The sequence below is a fragment of the Mytilus edulis genome, chromosome 5 (genome assembly GCF_963676685.1).
Source record: "Mytilus edulis chromosome 5, xbMytEdul2.2, whole genome shotgun sequence".
Taxonomy (NCBI): Eukaryota; Metazoa; Mollusca; class Bivalvia; order Mytilida; family Mytilidae; genus Mytilus; species Mytilus edulis.
Genome location: NC_092348.1, coordinates 65901557 through 65922990, shown reverse-complemented (window position 1 = coordinate 65922990; position 21434 = coordinate 65901557). Strand labels below are relative to the sequence as shown.

General features: G+C 31.7%; 1 protein-coding gene across 41 annotated transcripts in view; it reads left to right on the top strand.

Moving 5' to 3' along the window:
• The window catches only part of LOC139524252 (uncharacterized), an 82982-nt gene continuing 61548 nt past the window's right edge, over window positions 1-21434 (top strand). For 28 of the 41 annotated variants that reach the window (XM_071318972.1, XM_071318966.1, XM_071318969.1 and 25 more), the window contains exons 1-5: window positions 281-590; window positions 5015-5164; window positions 15510-15593; window positions 17900-18031; window positions 21107-21180. In XM_071318972.1, the coding sequence (XP_071175073.1) occupies window positions 459-590; window positions 5015-5164; window positions 15510-15593; window positions 17900-18031; window positions 21107-21180 (572 nt within the window). In that variant the 5' untranslated portion in view covers window positions 281-458. Of the gene's footprint in view, window positions 591-5014; window positions 5165-7906; window positions 8459-15509; window positions 15594-17899; window positions 18032-21106; window positions 21181-21434 lie in introns of those variants that run through there. The other 13 variants (XM_071318967.1, XM_071318965.1, XM_071318947.1 and 10 more) reach the window with 4 other exon arrangements.

The window sequence follows — 21434 nt, the reverse complement described above, 5'->3', positions numbered from 1 at the left end:
CAAACATGCCACAAGTCAAAACTTGTTTCCCGGCCGGATAAACACTTGTCATTTTAACACTATTTATATAAACAACTTAATAGATATAAAGACTGACTGGATTTAATGATCGAAATGTCTAAATAATTCGTAAGAGAAGTTTAGAAACTCAAATTTTGTGCAGTTTGACATATTAGACAGATAAAACATGTGCCTGCTAAATAAAAACATAAACAGTGAAAGTACGACGTTTTTGATTGGACCGAATAAGAAAGTGTTTTCATTAGGAACCAATGAAATTGTATGTTTTAGGTCAAGCTAGAGCAAGATTACCAGGGAACCTCTTCCGCTGCAACAGTTCGACAATATTTAAATGTTTCTTTATTAGATGGTGTTAAAGATAAAGGACACATGAATTGAGACATTTAATTAGTATCAGGTATCGATTTCCATCTGTTTAAATCGAGGGAAGCCTTACAATGTCTGAATCTTTCAGTTCCAATAAGAGGAATGGTGGCATGCAAAATTTGCTTGGAGAATTCAAAGGGCTCTACGAAACAAGACTTCGCAGGCTAGATGAAGCTGACCATTCAGGAGAAGACACAGCAAAGGTATGATATATCAACACAAATTTTCAAATATTAAAGAGTCCCAGTTATTGAATATTGGAGGTACAATGTATCAACCTGGGAGATCAACCCCTCAGCCCTGGCATGAGACGTAGCTGCGGAACCTATAAGAGCTACGGTCGGCAAATAGTCAACAAATAACATAAGGACCTAAGAGTTACGGTTCCGCAGCTAGCAGATGGTCCGCAAATAGTATAACATAAGGACCTAAGAGCTACGGTTCCGCAGCTAGCATGAGGCGATGAGTAACAAGAAATTATGTTGTGTCAGTATATTTAGTCTAATTGGTTCAGAGAGGGACTTTAATCTTTGGCTCAGTCTGCAAGATTCAGAGAGTGGTGGGGGTCAAATCCCGTTGTTATTAGCCATGTAGCTTCATAATGTAAGCAAATCACATAACTTGTAATTACAAATTAAATGTAACTACATGTACATGTACAATGTATTAAGTTAGTATGAAGTACATGTACAATCAGTAGATTTAGGGGTGATCTTGTCATGTCTGATTGATATGCAATGAACTTTATAGAAGATTTCCTAGTGAAAGTCTTGCGTGTTTGTAAAGTAGACAGGGCTCACCCTACCAGGCAACTGGGATGAAGAAGTCGCTTTCCCAACCTTCACTTCGCTTTCCCTGACCCCCAAAAGCGAAAACAAGTTGCCCTGTTATTTACGATACTCGCTTTCAGACGATTTCGTCATCAGACATTTTCAATTTTTACCAAGTTGATGAAACATAATTTTTTTTATTGATAATTAAAGAAATTCAGACATAAATGATTCATTTTCTTAAGAAAAGAGGTTGAAGCATTGTCTTTACAGTGTGTAACTGTTATATAATAAAAAGACAACTTTTTATCACTTCATGCACTTCCGATGCTTGTTACTCGAAAACGTGCATCAACCTAATTTAAGACTTAAGTGAGCACAGATCTTCTTTTTTTTGTCTCTTTGAAATGTTATTTATATCAAACATTTCATTGCAAGCACACTCAAATCTATAATCTGGTAAAATATTCATCAAGTTTATATCAAAGGCTGATATCAGCAAGATGTTGGAAGAGTGCCCAGACTATTTTGACAGGAGTTTCTGCCAAATTGGAAATGGAAATATAGGGAAAATAAAATTGTTTGCAATCTTTTACCTAGTCATTTCTTGTATTATCAATGATTGTAAACATGTATATAAAATATACTGATCTAAAAGTTGTTAGTCTGTTAAAGGACTTTTTTTAGGTTCTTGCCCCTTGGCAGATACATGTAAAATATGTGCAACACTGGGGACGTCAGAAGCCTGGTATATTATTTTTATTATAAGTAAAAAAAAAATGCTTAAGGATCAATAATGATTTTCATCTTAATCAAGCACACAGCACAAATTTATCATTTTTTTTAACAGATTGAGAAAAAGTTCAAGTTGTTATTACATGCATGTAGATATTTTAAAAAGGGTGGATTTACCTCTAGTACATGTATAATCTTTGAAAAAAATACTGAAGACAGTGATATTGTTGGCTTTTTTCAAAACTACCTCTACCCTTTTTTATTGGGAAGATATGCGTTATTTTCATCAAATTGGGAAATTTAGAATAAACCATGAATTTGACTGAAACTTCAATTTACAGACCCCCATTCAAGGGTCAAACCCTGCTTTGAAATAAGACCCCTTTTTGTCAGTGATGATACATAAATAGACCCTCAAATTTGCACATATAGTCATTTTAGGCATGAAAAATGTATAAATGAGTGTTTTTTCAGTTTGAAATAATGCACAATTACTACTGAGACTGCACTGTTGGGGGGAAAAGTTGTCTTTTTGGGAATAATTTTAAGCCATTTTTTTTTCAAATTGGGAATCTTCTCTAGGGGAAAAAGCCTTTATTCTCCACTAATTTAAGGCAAACAGTATCACTGGAAGAACAATTGATGATTATATTTAATGGGTTGGCCTCTATTAAAATTGAGAAATGAAATTGGGATTGTATCAAAGATACAACAACCCAACCAAAGAGCAGACAACAGCCCAAGGCCACCAATGGGTCTTTATTGTCTATTCCACAATTTTGAGTTGGAGTCATTGGCATTATGAGGGTACAGGGTTAGAAAAAAGTAAGTTGTAGCTGTGTCTTACATATTTTTGAACTTATGCAATGAACAGCCAGTACAAGGTAATTAAGTACATGTACCAACGGCTGATCCAGAACTTTTTTAAGGCGGTCCCCTGACTGCCATATAAATGGGGTACAGCTACATTCATGCTTCAGTGATTTCCTATGTAATCAACCAATTTTTTCTGACAAAAGAGGGGGACGCCTCCCACCGCCATTTGTACACTGGTTCTGCCTATGTGTAGATTATAAAGACAGTATAAATGAATGTTTTTATAAGTGAATTAAAATGAATCCTACTTTGTTATGGAAATAATATCTGCAAGTTTGCATACAATCAAAATTGATTTATCAAGAAACACATCTTTCATACATTTTCAATAAAGGATATTATAATTATTATTTTCTACAATTACCTTGTAATTGAAGTTTTGCAGTTTATAAAAGGGTTTTGAAATGGATGGATAAAGTTTACAAAGAATTGAACAATGAATTACATTTTTTCCTACCTGAATGGTATAATCAAATACTATAGAATAGTACATTTTGTGAAGTGTAGTTAACTTGCATTAATGATAGTTGTATTTATTTAAAATAAATTTGTTTAGAAAATCAGGTCATGGGAAATTTGTATAGAACGCTAATACAATTGTCAAGCAATGAGAAAAGAATCCTACAAAATGAACATTTATTTACTGCTCACAGACATACATGTAGCAGAAGATGGACTCAGCTAATGTTAAAAAAAAACATTCTAGTAGGAGCGCAACATTAGTCAGATTGTCATTGAGTAAAAAATGAACTAAAAATTTGTCAACCAATGCTGCAAAACTATTTCTGTAAAGTTCTGACTGCTTTTAAAGCATTTTTATACGATCGCAAAAATGAACTAAAAATTTTGGTCATATATCATGTATATTGGTATCACGTCGTCATCATCAGCGTCGTCCAAAGACAGATGGTTTCCGGATAATAACTTTAGTATAAGTAAATTGATATCAATAAAATTTTAACACAAGGTTTATAACCACTAAAGGAATGTTGGGATTGATTTTGGGGTTATGGTCCCAACTGTTTAGGAATAAGGGGGCCTAAAGGGGCCCAAATTAAATAAGCCATTTTGTAGTTTCCAGACAATAACTTGTGTTAAAGTGTATGAATCTCTCTGAAATTATACCACAAGATTCCATACTTCAAACAGTGTTCTAGGATTTTTTTGGCACCTTGACTTACCCCGGGTAAGATCAATAAAAAAATTACTTACCCACATCTAAAAGTTAAATCCGCCAACCAATGCGTACGGCGCAAAGCGCCGTCCGCTGCGGCGAGCAAGCTCGCCGCCCTTATGGCCGGGGGACTGGGAACAAAGCTGGATTCGGATACGATTGAATTTTGTACAAAATTTAAAAAAAACGATTTCTTACTAAATTTGACAAATATTTTATAGTTATTACTATGTCATTTATTAAGAGCTATAATAAATGCAACTGTAAGTTTATTTTCCTCCGATGACAAGAAAAAAAATCGTTTATGTCCCGATTTAAGCACCCGTTATCAATCCGGATTTTCCGATTTTACCGACACCGTGACCGACTTTTAGAATGATAGGAGAAGAATGTGGTCTCTTTTGCGCTTGATTACACCTAGCAGATATGGGAAAATTGAAGAGGACCGGGAAATTTCAAGAGTTTTTCGGCTTCCCCGAACTTGAAAATTGACTTACCACCGGATGACAAAGGCTAAAAAATGACTTACCCGTTGTCCTAATCCACTTACCCCGGGTAACGGGTAATGGGAATCCTAGAACACTGTTCAAAGGATGGTTAGGATTGACTTTGGGGGGGGGGGGGGGGGGGGGGGTTATGGCTCAAACGCCATAGTGTATTGCACAAAAGAAAATAATTAAATATATTTTTATAATTTCAAATCATATAACCAAAGAAAGTTCTTTGACTACATTTATTCTGTGTCAGCAACCTAATAAGTGTCAAAATTTGAATTACAATCCAAATTCAGACCTGTATCAACCAATGAATATTGTGTCCATTTTGGCCCCAACTTGGACATCTGCGGTCGTATCCATCTGCACTCTGCGAAGCAATTTATTCATGACTTGCTGATGATCAGTCTAAGATCTTCACATTTGTATACTTTGCCCAATCAGAACTAAAGAACAAAGTTTTTCCCATGATGCAGCATAATTTCTAATTTAATGGTACATGTAACTACAAAAAATGTAACAGTGTTATTTTAGGTAAATTAATGATGTAATCCATTATATTAGTCCTTTTTTTCCAGACGAGGGTGAGAATTATGCAAGCCTATGTAAATGATTTGACAGAACAGAATGAAGTGTTAGTCCAGACAGTAGAGGAATTAGAAAGAGAAGCCAATGAAAGGGTCAACATCCTGGAGTCCAAACTAAAACAAGTTTCTGGGTCAACTAAGGTAATATATACTTGATTTATGAAAGTAGTCATTCTAGATGTACATGTAGATGTTGGTAAATTTGGCAAGAGTTATGTGAAATTACTTGAGAGATCTTTCTGTTTCTTAGCTTTCAGATTTTACTAGCCATCCGACAGATCTAAACCATTGTCAATTCACTATAATTTTTGGGGTTACCATTTTTGTGGATTCCATGGGTAAGGTTGACCATGAATTTAAATGTTCAACAAACATGACAAAGTACATATAGTTCCCATATGCTTGTTTGCAGAATTTGTCTAAACTATGAAGTTAAGTATTCAGGAAAAATACATATTTTCCACCTGTCCTTCATTCTTGAATATTGGTACCCACAAAAATAAGGGAAAAATATACCTGCCATGAATCCAGACATGTACATGTATGAAAATCTTGACACACCAACGTTTTCATCACATAGGATCATTACATAAACATTGACTTCAATTACCAGCAATGTGATTAAGCAACTGATAGCACTGCACATATAGTGTAACCTGCCTTATCCAACACCTGAGTATGCCAACATCTTGCTTTAACGGACACATTTGTCTTGTCCCAAAATATGTCTATCCTTGCTGAAAAAACCTGCGTACTGTGGATTCATTAATATTCGTTGGATACTAATTTTCATTGATTTCGTGGGTACATGTACAAGGGAATCACAAATTGTAATGTTCAGTGAATTACAAATTCATGTCTAACATGTCTAAAGAAATGTACTGGTATGCAGACTTTGCTAAAACCACAAAATTAAATATCCACGAATATGCAAGTTTTCATCAATCTACGAAAATTGATACCCACGAAAATAAATGAATCCACAGTATTCCGACCTCCAACTTAATCCAACATTTTTTTCTGGTCCCCCAGTGTGTCGCATAACACAGGTTACACTGTATGTATATTTGCAACAGTAGGGAAGAGGTAAACACTATTGTAATTAGTTATCAAAGGTACCAGGATTATAATTTAGTACGCCAGACGCGCGTTTCGTCTACATAAGACTCATCAGTGACGCTCATATCAAAATATTTATAAAGCCAAACAGGTACAAAGTTGAAGAGCATTGAGGATCCAAAATTCCAAAAAGTTGTGCCAAAATACGACTAAGGTAATCAATGCCTGGGATAAGAAAATCCTTAGTTTTTCGAAAAAATTTAAAATTTTGTAAATCAGTTCAACAGTATGTCGAAAGATATTGCAGTTATGTCCCTTTAATATTGGAGCCCGATGAGAATTTTTCATTAATACACTTTAAATATTGAGTTTATATTTATTTGAATTTCATCAAGATTATACAAAACAGTATTGTTGATTTAAATTTAATACCTTTTGTCTGCTTGGAGTTAAGCAGGAGTGTATTAGGTGTAAATTACATGTATGTTTCCTCATTATAAATAGTTTTTGTGACAGGTCATATTATTATGTACACCTGTTTTGAAATTGATACATAAATAGTTTCCTTGTTATATTTTAATTGGTTTCAATCTGTGCACTTTTAAAAATGTAAAATATTTAAATATTGTTCCTTCTATGAGCAAATACAGATTTAAGTAGAGAACCCTAATTATCCAAACTAGTGAATACACAGCAGAAAATTTCACTCGATTTCACTCAAAATTAAAAAAAATCAATACCAGATATGGATTTTGGATTAGATGCCACTATTTTACTTTGAACAGGCAAATTTGATGTGCTGCATCTTGTTCCTGGTGTACATGTAATTTTTTAAACAGATGTCCAATAACAATTGTTAAAAAAACTTCAGGCTCCTACTAGACTTCATGAAGTAAACATTATTATCCAAGTTTTATTTGTTATTTAGCACACAATTGCTTTTTTTAAGAGGGATTCATTGTGGGGGATATGGAAATACATGGACTTGGATTTTTATAAAACTTGTACAATACAAATGTAGGTTGTCTGTTGATATAATTTAGCAATATCTCAGACGAGTTTTATAGTGGTGGTTGATCGTCTTCTTTTAAGAGTTTATGACCCTTGAAAATATAAAATATGTGCAATGCAGGGGACATTGGAACTCTGTTCTTTTATTATTATTTATATTTTTTAGAGTACATGTAATTGTTAGGGGTGTAAGATCAATTTGGCAACTTTGTTTGAAACATTACAAAATGTTATATACTGTACCGGTAATCTCTGGTGCATTGTAAAAATTTGGCCCAAATATGTTAAATCTTATGTAAGCAGATGTACATCTGGTAATCAATGATTTATTTCTCGTTTTATAAATGAAAATTATTCGAAAAGAAATAAGGTTAAGATGGATCTTCAAATGAATTATCAAATATTTAAGAAATGAATTGAATATAGATAGATAAATAGATTACATTTGTGACAAGAGTGTGAAAAATAAACACTTAATTTCTTTAAATATTTTTTATTTGAAAAGGCAATATACAAATGTACATTCCGCTTAAAAAAATTAGCCAACCTGCTGGTTTCTTTTGGTATATTTTATAATACAATCAATTTAAGAACATAATGGTATCTTTTACATGGATCATTGACCATTCAAGATAAATTTAAAGCAATCGTCTTTTACAACTTTAAACCTATTTTCATTGAAAATTTAGATATTGATCTGTTTAAAGACAAAAAGATGTGAAAATGATAAGTTTACAGAAACACTAGAGTTATTAGCAAACAATAGGCAAAGTCCTAACGAGATTGAATATTTAAGTCACTCAGGTAAAACTCAGGTATATGTCTGATGGTAGGTAAAGGGCATGTGAGAGCATGTTGTATATTACACGTTCAGACTTCCCGCCTCGCTTGATAGGCTATAGATAAATGTGTGGATAATTTCTAATATTTATCAACAAACTTTCTATGGCCTGTACTTAGCCTATTGTTATTTGTACAAAGGATGTAAAAAAAATCATCGGAAAGAAGTCGGAGGGGTTCATGTATTGGATTAGATCGTAGACAGGGGATATATGTGTCAATATTTTAAAACACTGCCTGTAATTAGTAAAATAGTTTGGTAGCTAATGAAGCTAAGAATACTATAGGAAATGCATGAAGTTTAATGAAATATGAAATAAACTGGAAATAAATGAATATTGGATTATTAATTGATTGGCATGCAATAATTTGAAGTGGAATTTTGTGTGTTAGTTTGTGTGAAGTAATATCTTTCAAAAAATGGAGAGGCGAGGGGAATATTTGTCTCGTAGTCCAATTAGTCCTCGTAGCCCGCTGTCGAGTAAAAAAGTCACATGGAAGGACCCAGTTGAGGGAGCAAACTCGGTAAGTTCATGGAAGGTTAACTGCTTTAAAAGAAAAAAAATACCTACTATTTTACTTTGTTTATAACAACCATATGCACTAATTGTCAAAAACAAATGTACAAACAATTACACTTATAATATGCATATATATGTAAAATTTGCATATTTTTGATTGGAGATTTATAAATATCCATGCAGAAATATTCCATTAAGACCTTTGACTTATAAAAGAAAAGACTGCTTTAAATAATATCTGTATTAAGCGAACACATTCAAATATATATATAATGTTAAGCAGTGTAGACAAAGGAGGTACATGAAGCTATATATAGTCCTGACTCTTGCCGCAATTAAACTTACTGAAGACATAAAGTACTAAGAAGAAACAGTTGATGTTCTCAAACATATTTTTCTCAAGTCTTGGGTACATTCTTCAAAGTCGGCTCTTGATAGGGTATAGTAATAAGCTAATGTTTCCCTCTAAAGTCCTTTTGAAGTTTTCTTTACATACCCTATCTAATTTTCACAAATTGTAGACTAGTATGCCGAGGGCCTAGACCTGGCCTGCATTCATAGACCTCATTTTAAATTGATTAGAGCCACTGCATATCAATATTTTTACACCTTAAGATTTTGTGTATTTAGCTGTTTGTTCAGGAACATTTACCCTGTTGATATAACAGTGAAGTGTTGATTTTGTATTCTTTACTCAATTCAAATATTTATGCAGTGGTCAGTTCTGTAAGTGATTTTTAAAGTAAAAATAAATTTTAGTAAATGAATGTTTTTTACAAGTAAGCCGCAAATAAAGTAAATTCAGTTTAAGTTCCAATACATACAGCAATTAAGACGTATTTCACAATAGTTAAACTTCACTTTTCTATTTTAACATTATTACTTGTGTATGTCACAGATAAATTATTTAATATCACATTAATTATTCTCGCTTTTAATCCATTGGTCATGATCATTGAATTTAAGTTTTCATATCTTATGCAAGACTAAGAATATGCATGACTCGATCCTGTTTTGGAATAGCTGCAAAACCAAAGCTTACAATAATGGTCCTTATGATATTTTTTATGCCCCACCTACGATAGTAGAGGGGCATTATGTTTTCTGGTCTGTGCGTCCGTTCGTTCGTCCGTCTGTCCAGCTTCAGGTTTAAGTTTTTGGTCAAGGTATTTTTTGATGAAGCTGAAGTCCAATGAACTTGAAACTTAATACACATGTTCCTTATGATATGATCTTTTTGATTGTAAAGCCAAATTAGACTTTTGACCCCAATTTATGGGTCCAATAAACATAGAAAATGAAAGTGAGAGTTTCAGGTTAAAGTTTTTGGTCAAGGTAGTTTTTGATGAAGTTAAAGTCAAATCAACTTGAAACTTAGTACACATGTTCCCTATGGTATGATCTTTCCAATTTTAATGGCAAATTAGATTTTTTACCCAATTTCACGGTCCATTGAACATGGAAAATGATAGTGCAAGTGGGGCATCCGTGTACTTTGGACACATGCAAATTGTTAAAAATATCAAAAGGGCCAAGAGAGCAGCTACATTTCCACAGTTAGCTTGTTAGACCAAACTTCTGACTAAAAAAAGGATATTTTATCAAAGAAAAGTTGAAGTGAAAACAGGATTTGGGAGAGAAATAGTCTTTGGCTGTTTTCTGCTCTTTGGTTGGGTTGTTGTCTCTTTGACACATTCCCCATTTCCATTCTCAATTTAAACATCAAAGTATCATAATTTAGACGTTAAAAGAATATCTTATATCTTTATCAGAATCGGTAAGAAAAGGCTTGAGCAAACTTATTAAAAAAGGCAGAGCAATGAATCATTGGTGAAATTTTTGTTATCAGTTACTGATATCCTTAAAAAAAAATTACAAGTGAGATGTGCATGTACATGTAAAAATTTTCCCTCTTTGAAACCAAGCTACAACTAATGACCCAACCAACAACTACTTAACATTTATTTGCAATAAGTTAAGACAGCATAGATATGCATTTAAATATTTAATCCTCTTTTGATAACAATTTACGATTAAATTCTTTGTATTTTTAAATGGGCCATTTCAGTTGAATTAATCCAGAAAATATTTATATTTCCCTTTTAAGCAAAACTGTTATAAACTTTGAATTAAATACAAATGTATGTTTTATTTGTCAAAATTTACAATAAGAATTAGTGGTTTGAAAACAAAACAAAAGTAAGAGGGGGATATTTTGTGGTTTTGACATTGTTTACTACTAGATAAGTGGCTAAGTTGACTTTTTAGCTTTATTTTGTCTTTTGACAATAACATGAGCATGACCTGGTGTGGGATGCTCTAGGCACACTAAGAACAACTCTTGTAGGGGTCCTTATGATGCCCCTATCCCATACACCCATTTTTTTGCAGGGGCAGTCATTATTCTGTACCTTTGATACATTGTTAATTTTTTTTTGAATTTGGCATCGAAATATATTACTTCACATTCTGAGGATTGATTTATTTTTCGTGGATACCAGTTTTCGTTGATCGAAAGGAAACCTGTAGTTTCCTGGATATTACAACTGGTGTTTTTGTCAAAGCTTGCCTACAAAGCTGTAGATAATTGAATACTTTGTTGAATATTTAAATTCATGGTTTACTTTATACCCACAAAATTGGTGAAACCAAAATTTTCAATCAGTAGAAAGCTTACAGTAAAAGTCTGAATCAGTATACTGTATAGCGGGTTATTTTTGGCGGGGATAAAATTTTCGATTTTCATTGAATTAGGTATACGAAATATTTTGACGGTTATTATTTTGGTGGTTATTGTTTTGGCGGATTCAAAACTTTTATCTATACCTTTGCAAGTACACTTTTAAATTGGCGGAATTTAATTTGACAATTTTGTTCTATCCACGAAAAAAAGCGAAAATTTACACCCTGCGAAAATAACCTGCAATATGGTATTATTCAGGATCTATACCAGTGGTAACCACATCAGGCTAGGTGAGGGACTATGTCTCCCTAGGAATCCCAACTTTGCTCTAGAAAAGCTTCAAAGTGGTTATTGAAAAATTCTTGTCCCACTGGTTATAACCATCTCTGAAATTACAAATTTTAGAAACTGCAAATATCTAGGGAAAAGAATAAGAATAAAAACAATTTTAGTTATTATCATAGATAAATCTAAAAAAAGATGTTTAGTTACAGTTATCTAAAAAAAAACAGGAAATAGAAAAACAATACATTAAAAATTCATGAATAGTCTATTTACAAATGGTGCAGAAATCTTATTTTTAATAATTATTCCATGCCATAGTAGAGAAAATGATATTTTATTCATAATCTTTATTTTAAGTAATTGATTTCAGCATGCAAATTCATCATTTATAACCTAGGCTTGTCAATTTCATTTCAAAGCTTCAGTGAATATTTCCTACTTGGTTCAATATTTATTTTAACTTTATTACTATCATGAAATCTTTATTCAAGTTTTATTAGATGGTCAGTTTGTCTTTTTCATAAATATTATCAGTCTGACAAAAGAAAACATGGCTGGAATTTGTTGGAACAATTCAAACCTTTATTCTTCCACGGTATTAAAATGCAATAAAGAAATGTACCATTATATTTTGGACAATAAAAGTGAGGATAAAATCTTTAATATTATTACAAGACCATACATAAGCTTACATTAAATTTCCATAATATTACACTTGTTGGCTGAGTTATCTATGGATATTATTAAGGTAATTTGTTGTTGGGGGGGAAATTTAAATGAAAATTTTATATGGTTTTATTGGCCATAAACATTTTACTTGCATACACTTGTCTGTTGATATAGAGGGCTTGTTGACCTGAAAATGTTTTTATGTTGTTAGCCACTGAGTTAGGTTGCTGCCTAATCAACAACTACCCCATATTATCTTTATTCCTGTAAGTTGTGGCCTGTACTTCGAAGAGTTAAAGTCATAAACTAGGTAAAATTAAACTGGTTATAGATTTGACAGTGCCTATGTCAAAGTTCACTAAAAGAAAACCAAATATGGTGCTATTTTTGTGAGATTTCTATAATACATGTAGTACACTGTATGAATTATGAATGGGGTGTTATAATTTTATGCTTTTTGAAATCGCATTGTTCTTTATATACTGGCTTATATGAAAATAAGGAGATGTGGTATGATTGCCAATGAGACATTAGTGTCCACCAAAGTTCAAATGAAGTGGATGTAAACAATTATAGGCAACCGTACGGCCTTCAACAATATTGTATGGTCGGCTAGGAAAGGTCCAGGTATGAAAAATTTGTAACTGAATACAGTCGAGAAAACTAATGACCTAATTTATAACAGAACAATTTTCGTAAAAAATAAATATGACAAAATGCACTCTGAGCCATGCTGCATCAATGCATTCATGTAAATTTGGAAAATTTTTGATTGATCCACAGTTCTGTACTTTGGATTCTATTATTTTTTTTCAGGGTTACGGTACCAATATCTTTACCTAATAGTTTTGACAAAAATATTTGAACCTAATAATTTTAGATAAAATGACTAAGGAAGGATTTAATACTTTAAAAAGTAAACATCACCTTCATGTTAGAACAGGCATAACATTGATTAAGGCTTATACTTAGTTTAAGTTACTCAACAATGCACATTATATAGTAGATTAAGTTGTATCGGGTTTGAATGAGAAAAATACTTATTGTGAAAACTAGAAATTTAATTGCAATTTAACGACAATATCTAATTATTAAAATCAGATTGGTTCGCTGACCCTTTAGATTGTTACAATTCAAGGTCATGAAGGTGTAATTGGAATATTTTAAAATGGCTTTCTTTCTCCCAGGTCTTTATACTTTAAACGAGTTGAGTACTGTATTTTCTGATATTTTTGGGTGCATTTATTTTTGCCATTGTTGAACTAAGACCAAAATATTAGACTGATTATTGTCATTCAAGTATATATGTAATATTTTTTGTTGTACTCAAATGAAGGTACATATTTTATTTTCTCTATACATTCCAACTCCTAAATTATACTTTCTAAAGAGTACACTAAAGTATTGTGATTGGTGAACAATGTCCTAGCTATAGACTCACCTCGATCTAGCCTTGATAAAGTGAATTGACTAATTTTGTCACATTGTTTCATTTTGTGTCTAGATCTGGGTAAAGAAATTACCTAAGAATGTGAATTCTATGATACAGTAATAAGGTTATGAGCCTATTCAAAATTTCAAATATAGTTTAGTCAAAATGAATCTCTTTATTCAGACTATACATGTATTTGTGAACAAATTTCAACCTGTTAAACTGCACCAAAGTCATTTCTTCATAAAACTGCACCAAAGTCATTTCTTCATACAATTAAATCCTTATTTCAAGATTTTAAACCCTGTAAGAATTTTGATAAACTTGAATTGCTATTGAAAGACATGATGATAAGAAATTATTATCTATATTATATATTTAATGTATACTAACATGGTATTGATGTAAAGAAATATTTGACCAATAAATATATTCAATGAAATTGGTTAATGTAAACGTACTCAGTGAATTTCAAATTAAATCGCTTCCACTGAGTTCAAATATTGTGCTGTTTTTTTGTATTATTTTTCCCCCTTAATTGTGAATTGATGCCATGAAAAATGGTGATGTTATCAAATCAAAATGAATGTTACAAACGATGTTACGTTAAAATGATATTTACATGTCGTGATATATTTTGGCTATTGTTTTGTCAACTTTTGAGAAATGTAAAACAGTACAATGTACTACTACCTCAAATTTGAGAATTTCATTTTATGCAGAGTACTTTAATATCACACAACAGACTATCAGTTAAAAAATACACATCTACATGTATGTTTCTTAATAGCCTACATTAAGCAATAAGATTTTACCATAATTCATTACCAAGTCTTGGATATACTTGCATGTTAACAGTTATTGAGTTAAGTACAAAAATAAAAGTAATACCAATGTCACGAAAAGCAGCGGTTCCTCTCATCAAAAACATTTGTTAAAAATTTGCATGGTGAATCTTAAGTTTTAGCAGTCAATACTCTTTATGGATTATCTTTTTCTAAGAATTGATTTAGCAGTTTATCATGAGACTAATTTTACTGTGAGATAGTCAGATACCTGCTCTGATGCCTCATTAGGTACCTTCCTTGTCTGTGATGACATTTGTTACTAATAAAGCACTACATTATTATGGATCAGACTTTTGTATTGATTGAATCTGTGGGGGTTGACAGAATAATCTTGGGCTAATATTACACAAAATGGGCTTGAAAAATTAGAATAGACAAGAATGAGCTTAAAAATCATTTGAGAAAAATTGATGAAAAAAATAAAGAATACAAAATCCCTATTCAGAATCTTATGCATTCTGGGTTAAATTTTCAAAAGAATACATGATGATGGGTAACCTTAATAACGTTCTGAACATCAGAAATTTAGCAGAAATTCAACCAACCACTTAACTTTATTTACATATTGGGATATGAACAAAGAAATTACCCATAGTCCTTTAGTCGGCTAATTTAAGGACTCCCTTCCAGACCCTCTTTTATTGATTGTATCTGAAGGGGTTAACTTGTATGATGAATGGTAATTCTTAGATGATTTGTCTGAAAACTAATCTGTATTCTGCTAAAGGGTCTATTTTCAAAAATTTATGATATTTAATAATATTATAGTGTTATTGACTTTTAACAGCATTCATACATAATTGATAATTTGGATATTAGCTTTGTGAAATCTGAGATATATTGCTTTGAATAATATAGATACATTCACAGGCATCTATTGAACCTCTTTCTAGTTTTTTTTATCTGTTGCTTTCTTTACACAAAATGGTCATTATTTTATAATTTATTTTTGCCATAAACTGCAACATAAGATTCTGGTATGATCTATTTATTTCAGTAAGTGTCATATAACTTTGTCGGTCAGTTTACTTTCCTTTTGTATTGGTCAAATATATATAAATTAAAGTATACAGAGAAATTATAAATAAAAGACTAATATAACATAGATGTAATCTAAACCCTATACTTTTATTTTCAGGAATATGTAAACAAAGCAAGGGACTTAGAACGAGAGTTGAGAGCTCTAACTATAGAGAAAACAAGAGCTGAAGCAATGATAGAGGTAGGCTGTAGTAAGAATAAGAATATTTATTATTCCAATCAAGGGCCTTTGGTAGGCAGCATGACATGCATACACACTAAACAGTAAAACAAAAAATCACATTGAAATGAAAAATTAAAAGTTCAGTTTGATTTTGAAGGCAATTTAGTTGTCTCTTTGAAATATTCCCTATTTCCATCTCAATTTTACAGTATTCTTGAAAAAAATTATTGAATCAGTCATTCAGCATCAATCTTCTTGTATTTATTTAGTGTCAGATTTATTCTGTTACCACAGGAACGAAGGACTCTTAGGATAGAAACTCAGTGGTCTCCGTATAAGGTGAAATATTTTCTTAAGCGCATGATCGATTTTACAGATTGGCTGAAACATTGGCATGCTGCGTTGAACTGTATAGTCAATGAAGCCACATGACTATTTACATTAACAGAAAAGATTTGAACATCAAAATTAATACACCACCATTGCTTTATAAATGTGCTATCAGATGAAAAACTTTGGCTGTCTACTATAATAGTGCATATTTCAGTGAATTGTGATAAAAATGTTTGTGCATGTACACTGCTTACTAAAGTAAATTGTAAAGAAAACTAACATGGCCACAATCGAAATGCCTACATTAAGCATTTTGAACAGCACTGCAACTTTGTTCGGTATAGTTAAGCACCAGTTGCTGATCCAGAAATTTTCATAAGTGGGGCCCACTGACTGCCTAAAAGGGGGCCCGCTTCAGTCATGCTTCAGTGATTCCCTATATAATCAACCAATTTTTTCCCAGAAAAGGGGAGGCCTCGGACCCCCTGAAAACCCCTCTAAATCTGCCTTTGAGCACATGTCTTAAAGCAGTTTACAGGAAATACATGTACATATATGCTGTGATTTAGCATTTGTAGAAAAAAAATAAAAATAAAAAACTTTAGAGGGGGCTGAAAACGTAATGGTTTTTCTTTTGTCTTTGGTAAACTTACACTTTGTTTAATTTTTGTTGGCTTTGGTTTTGTCTGCTAACTTTTTATATGTATCCCAATTTTACTGCATAATAGATTAAACAAGATTAAAATCTCCTGACTTTTTATCTTTGATCCCAATTTTACGGTATACCAGTAATAGAATTAAACAGGATTAAACTTGAGTATAATTAATATTCAGATAGGGACAATATTATCATTAAAATACCATGAAAAATTGATTTTGTTTGATTTAGAAACAAACACATTAAATGCTGATGTTTATACAAGTCAAAAGTTAGCTGTCCGTTAATAGAATGATAACATGACTTTAAAGGATCCCACTGCACTCAGATTAGAAATCACTCTTATGTCACGGGAAAGCTATTCCATTCATTTAAATTGCAAATTGTATTAGTAAAAACAGTTTAACAATGAAACTTCTGATAAAATCATTTTTCTATTGTATGTAGAAAAAGTTAAAGCTTTGCAATGTTTTGTGAGAATCGTTAAAAATATATCGTGTAAACTAAATATATGCAGAATGGTTGAACACAGAAATTTTAATATGTCTGGACAGATTTTAGATTTTAAAATAAATATTTCATTAAAAAGGTATTAAAACAAAATGTGCTCCTCTGGTATTATATTTAAAAGAGATATTCAATATTATTGCATTGATCCTTGATATTAACTTTGCTACACTAAGAAGAACTTTTCTTACTAAAAAAGCATGAGTAAAATGAATGTGGACTGGACTGTATGCTATTAAGTGTGTGAGCAAAAGCAGATTTTAATTTTTGGACAGTTGAGTTATTTGTTTGTTGCACTAGTACTACAAAATGTATACTCAATGTTTCATATTATATTCGCATGTACTTAATCATGCATTGTATATACATATTCATCATATATTTAATTGGTCTTTTATCTTTCCTCCAATACCAATGTGTTAGTTCTCAAATTATTTTTTAGTGGTGAAAAATGGGGATTTAAAAGAAAATGTACTTACTGTCTTCAAAATTGTATACATGTAGCTATGTGCTAGCAGGCAAGTGTTTCTTCAACCTATTCATTACATATAAAAGATGTTGATTGCCAATGAGACATCTCTCCACAAGAGACCAAATGTCACAAATTAACAGATATTGGTCATCCTATTGCCTTCAACAATGAGCAAAGCCCATACAGCATAGTCCGCTATGAAAAATGTTCTTAACAGCCTAATACATCATCATACATCATAAATACTATTAAGTTTGGAATTTGTTTGTACCATCTGCGGTTAAAATGGTTAATTATAAATGTTTATTATATAATAACAATGGTAGTTGAATGATAGCTATTTATATTTACCAGGAAATGCAGGATCGATTAGGGAGACAGGATGAAAACCTTAGTAGGTTACGAGATGAGAATTCTAACCTGAACCATGACATTAACCAGTTAATATCTGTCATCAGTACTGCTAGAACCACAGGACGATGGGAGGTAAGGTTATTATTGAGAATGGATTTGATTTGATTTTTGGTGTTTTAACGCCACTTTTACACACCCCATCTAGGCTATTTCTTGGCGGCCAGTTTTTATTGGTGGAGGAAGCCGGAGTGCCTGGAGAAAACCACGACCTTTGATAGGAAAACTGACAATCCTGGTCAATTAAGATTGGAGTCGAGTGCATCCACACGAGCGAGGATTGGAACTCACAACCTCAGTGTTGACTGGCTAGTGATTACAGTAGTAACTACTTAGACCACTCGGCCACCGAGCAGGGATGGGGTCGATTACTTTAAAATGTAATCGATTAAATTACAATTACTTTGCTAATAAAATGTAATCGATTACATTACAATTACACCCTATTTCATATGTAATCGATTACATTAGATTACTTTTCTTCAAAGTAATCATGATTACTTTAGATTACTTATGATTACATTGTATATTGCAATAACAAAGTTTTTTTATAACTTTTTATCCTCACAAAAAAGCTAATTTTGGTGATTTTTGTAAAGCCTTAATTTATTCATCTTATTTAAAAGAATTAAGACAAGTACAGTGTAACATGTGTACGGTGCAGTCCGGTGTATCCGCGCACCTAAGACTTATGACTTCACTTCATTCAACTGATAAAACCAATAATTGGATAATTTTGTGTTAACACATTCATAATATACTTTTATTTCATAAAATCTTCTGTTTGTATGGTTTCATCCTCTGGATTTTGTGTAATGTATGTCCAAAATTAGGGAAGCCCCTGTTCTGAGAGTTCCTCCAATGTCCGGTGATTTCGCGCATGCCTTCCAAAAATAGCTTATTTGGAATAAAGGAAAGATTTTATATTACGAAATATAGCTCCGTTTGTACCAAACACACTGCCAAGGATGCAGAGCAAAAATTATTTCAATCTAATATTAATTTGATGTAAATAAAACTAATTTTATCTGATGATGTAATTTTTTTTAATGGAAATTGGCCAAATATGGTAAATCACGGGATTTTAATTATTAATTAATTCTTGAACTTATCAATTTTATTCTTTTCTATCCCTTCGGAAGGATAAAACAATAACAAGAACGATTTTTTATGTGTTACTGTGTTGATATGACGAAATTAGCTAATGCGCGATAACAAGGGCCGCGCGGACACCGGGGACTCCACTGTATTTGATAAAATAGCTATAGACAAGTGTCATTTCTTTATGTAAAAGATATAACTTGATTTTTTTTCTACAAATTTTAACCAACTCCCCAATTAACAAAAAACTTGAACAAATAAGGAAAAATTAATTAAGTATAGTTTTATTGTCTGTTGGGACATAATTGACACATCCATGAATGTTTTTACAGGTGTTAATCGCTACTTCCTAATTTTTAACAAACAATAGGTGAGCTTGGGTATTAAAATTTCAATGTCTTTATAACAATATCAATAAAGTTAAAAGTGCTTGATTGTCATTATTTCTTTGAATTTTTTTTATTTTTAATCTAATTAATAGAATTATTGTCAGGTGAAAGCACAAAACAGCTTTGTAACTTGGAAAGTATATACATTTCTCTTTAAATTAAGAAACAGTTTAGAGTAATAAAAGATATTTTGTATTGGTGAAACTTCTGACATCACCTGCTATTGTTTACTGTGCATATTGTTTGTAAAATTATGTCATATGTATATACTGAACATGTACTTGTTTATACTGATGAGCCGTTAGACTCAAAGTTAATAAAGAATAAAAATTAGAAAGCACATATTATACACAAATTCATGGAAAACTAAAAAAAAATCAATAAATGAAATCTGGTTTTAACTTCCATTTTGAATTAAGTGGGCTCATTTATTTATGTCGACCATCAAAGTCAAATAGGAACTAAATGTTTTCTGCATTTGAATTTCAATGTAGTTATGTAAAAATATTGGGTAAACTTTTATGAGATTGGAGTTAATATCAGAAGTTTTCAATAAAAGAAAATAAATGCTTTCAAGGCATATTCTTGTATCATAAGAGCTCAATCTCACAAAGAAATATTGGAGAGGCAATTTTCTTTAGTAAACTGTTAACAAAATAAAACACTTGGTTAAACAAACTTGTTATACAATTTATCACATTAAACAAGGTCCCATCATTGGGAATACTAGTTTCATGATTTTTCATTCAAGCTTTACATTTTCTTATTTTCATCTTGTATATCAAAAATTATTTTCATATATATGCAAGATTTGTAATCAGCAAGTAATCATATGAATGTAATCTTAAAGTAATCTAAAAGTAATCACGATTACACCTGTTTTTTGCCATGTAATCGATTACATTACGATTACATGTAATCAGAAATTGCATGATTACTGATTACATAGGATTACTCTGCAAAATGTAATTGATTACAGCTGATTACGATTACTGATTACGATTACCCCATGTCTGCCACCGAGGCCATTATTGAGAATGGAAATGGAGAATGTGTCAAAGAGCAGAGAACAGTCCAAGGCTACCAATGGGGCTTTATTCAGTGAGAAAACCGTGCACTCTTTAGACTGGCTTCAGCTTGGCCCATAACAAAAAGAGTACTAGTTCAGTGAAAATGGATGTCACACTAAACTCTGAAAGATATAAATGAACTAAAATTTTAAGAAAATATACAAGACTAGTATGGGCAGAAGCTCCTGATTTAGGACACCCTGGACAAGTGCATAAAAGGGTACAGGGTTAAACATGTTTTGTGATATGTCAACCCTCCCCAGTGTAGCCAAATTAGAATAAACAAACAAACAGCTATACATTTTATATGCACAGTAAAATTCAGTTTAAAAGATTTTTTTTTTAATTTAGATTTAAATTTTTGTGGCAGGAAGATATTGGAAGCAAAAATTTAAAATCTTTCCAAGAATCTAAATTATTTAACTAGTTACCAATAAAAATTGTTAGTCCTGCAGAACTTAAAACAGATTTCATGTAGCACCATCTATAAGACAGCATTTTAATAGATGGATCATGAAAATAAAATCTCACATCCACAGAAGATTTTTTTTACCAAGCGTATTTAATTACATTGCTTCTATTTATTTCAGACAATAAATTGCAATTTTCGTGAGCTGTCTATGGATCAAGTTTTTGGTTCCCTGCATGAACAGTTAACTGGAATGTAAGTTTTATTTAGAAATAAGAAAAAATTAAAAAGAAAGAACCTTACAATCACAAAAGTGGTGGAAGCCTGAATTTCTTAAAATTTGATAGATATTATTTTTATCAAAATTTGCTTTTAGATGAAAAGGACTACTGTAAATTCAGAAATTATTGCAAGGTTTTTATTATTGCGAAAAATGCGACAGAGTTGTAAACACAATAATTTAAACTCTCATTTTGAAATATTTTATATGAATTAAACAGGATTTTTCT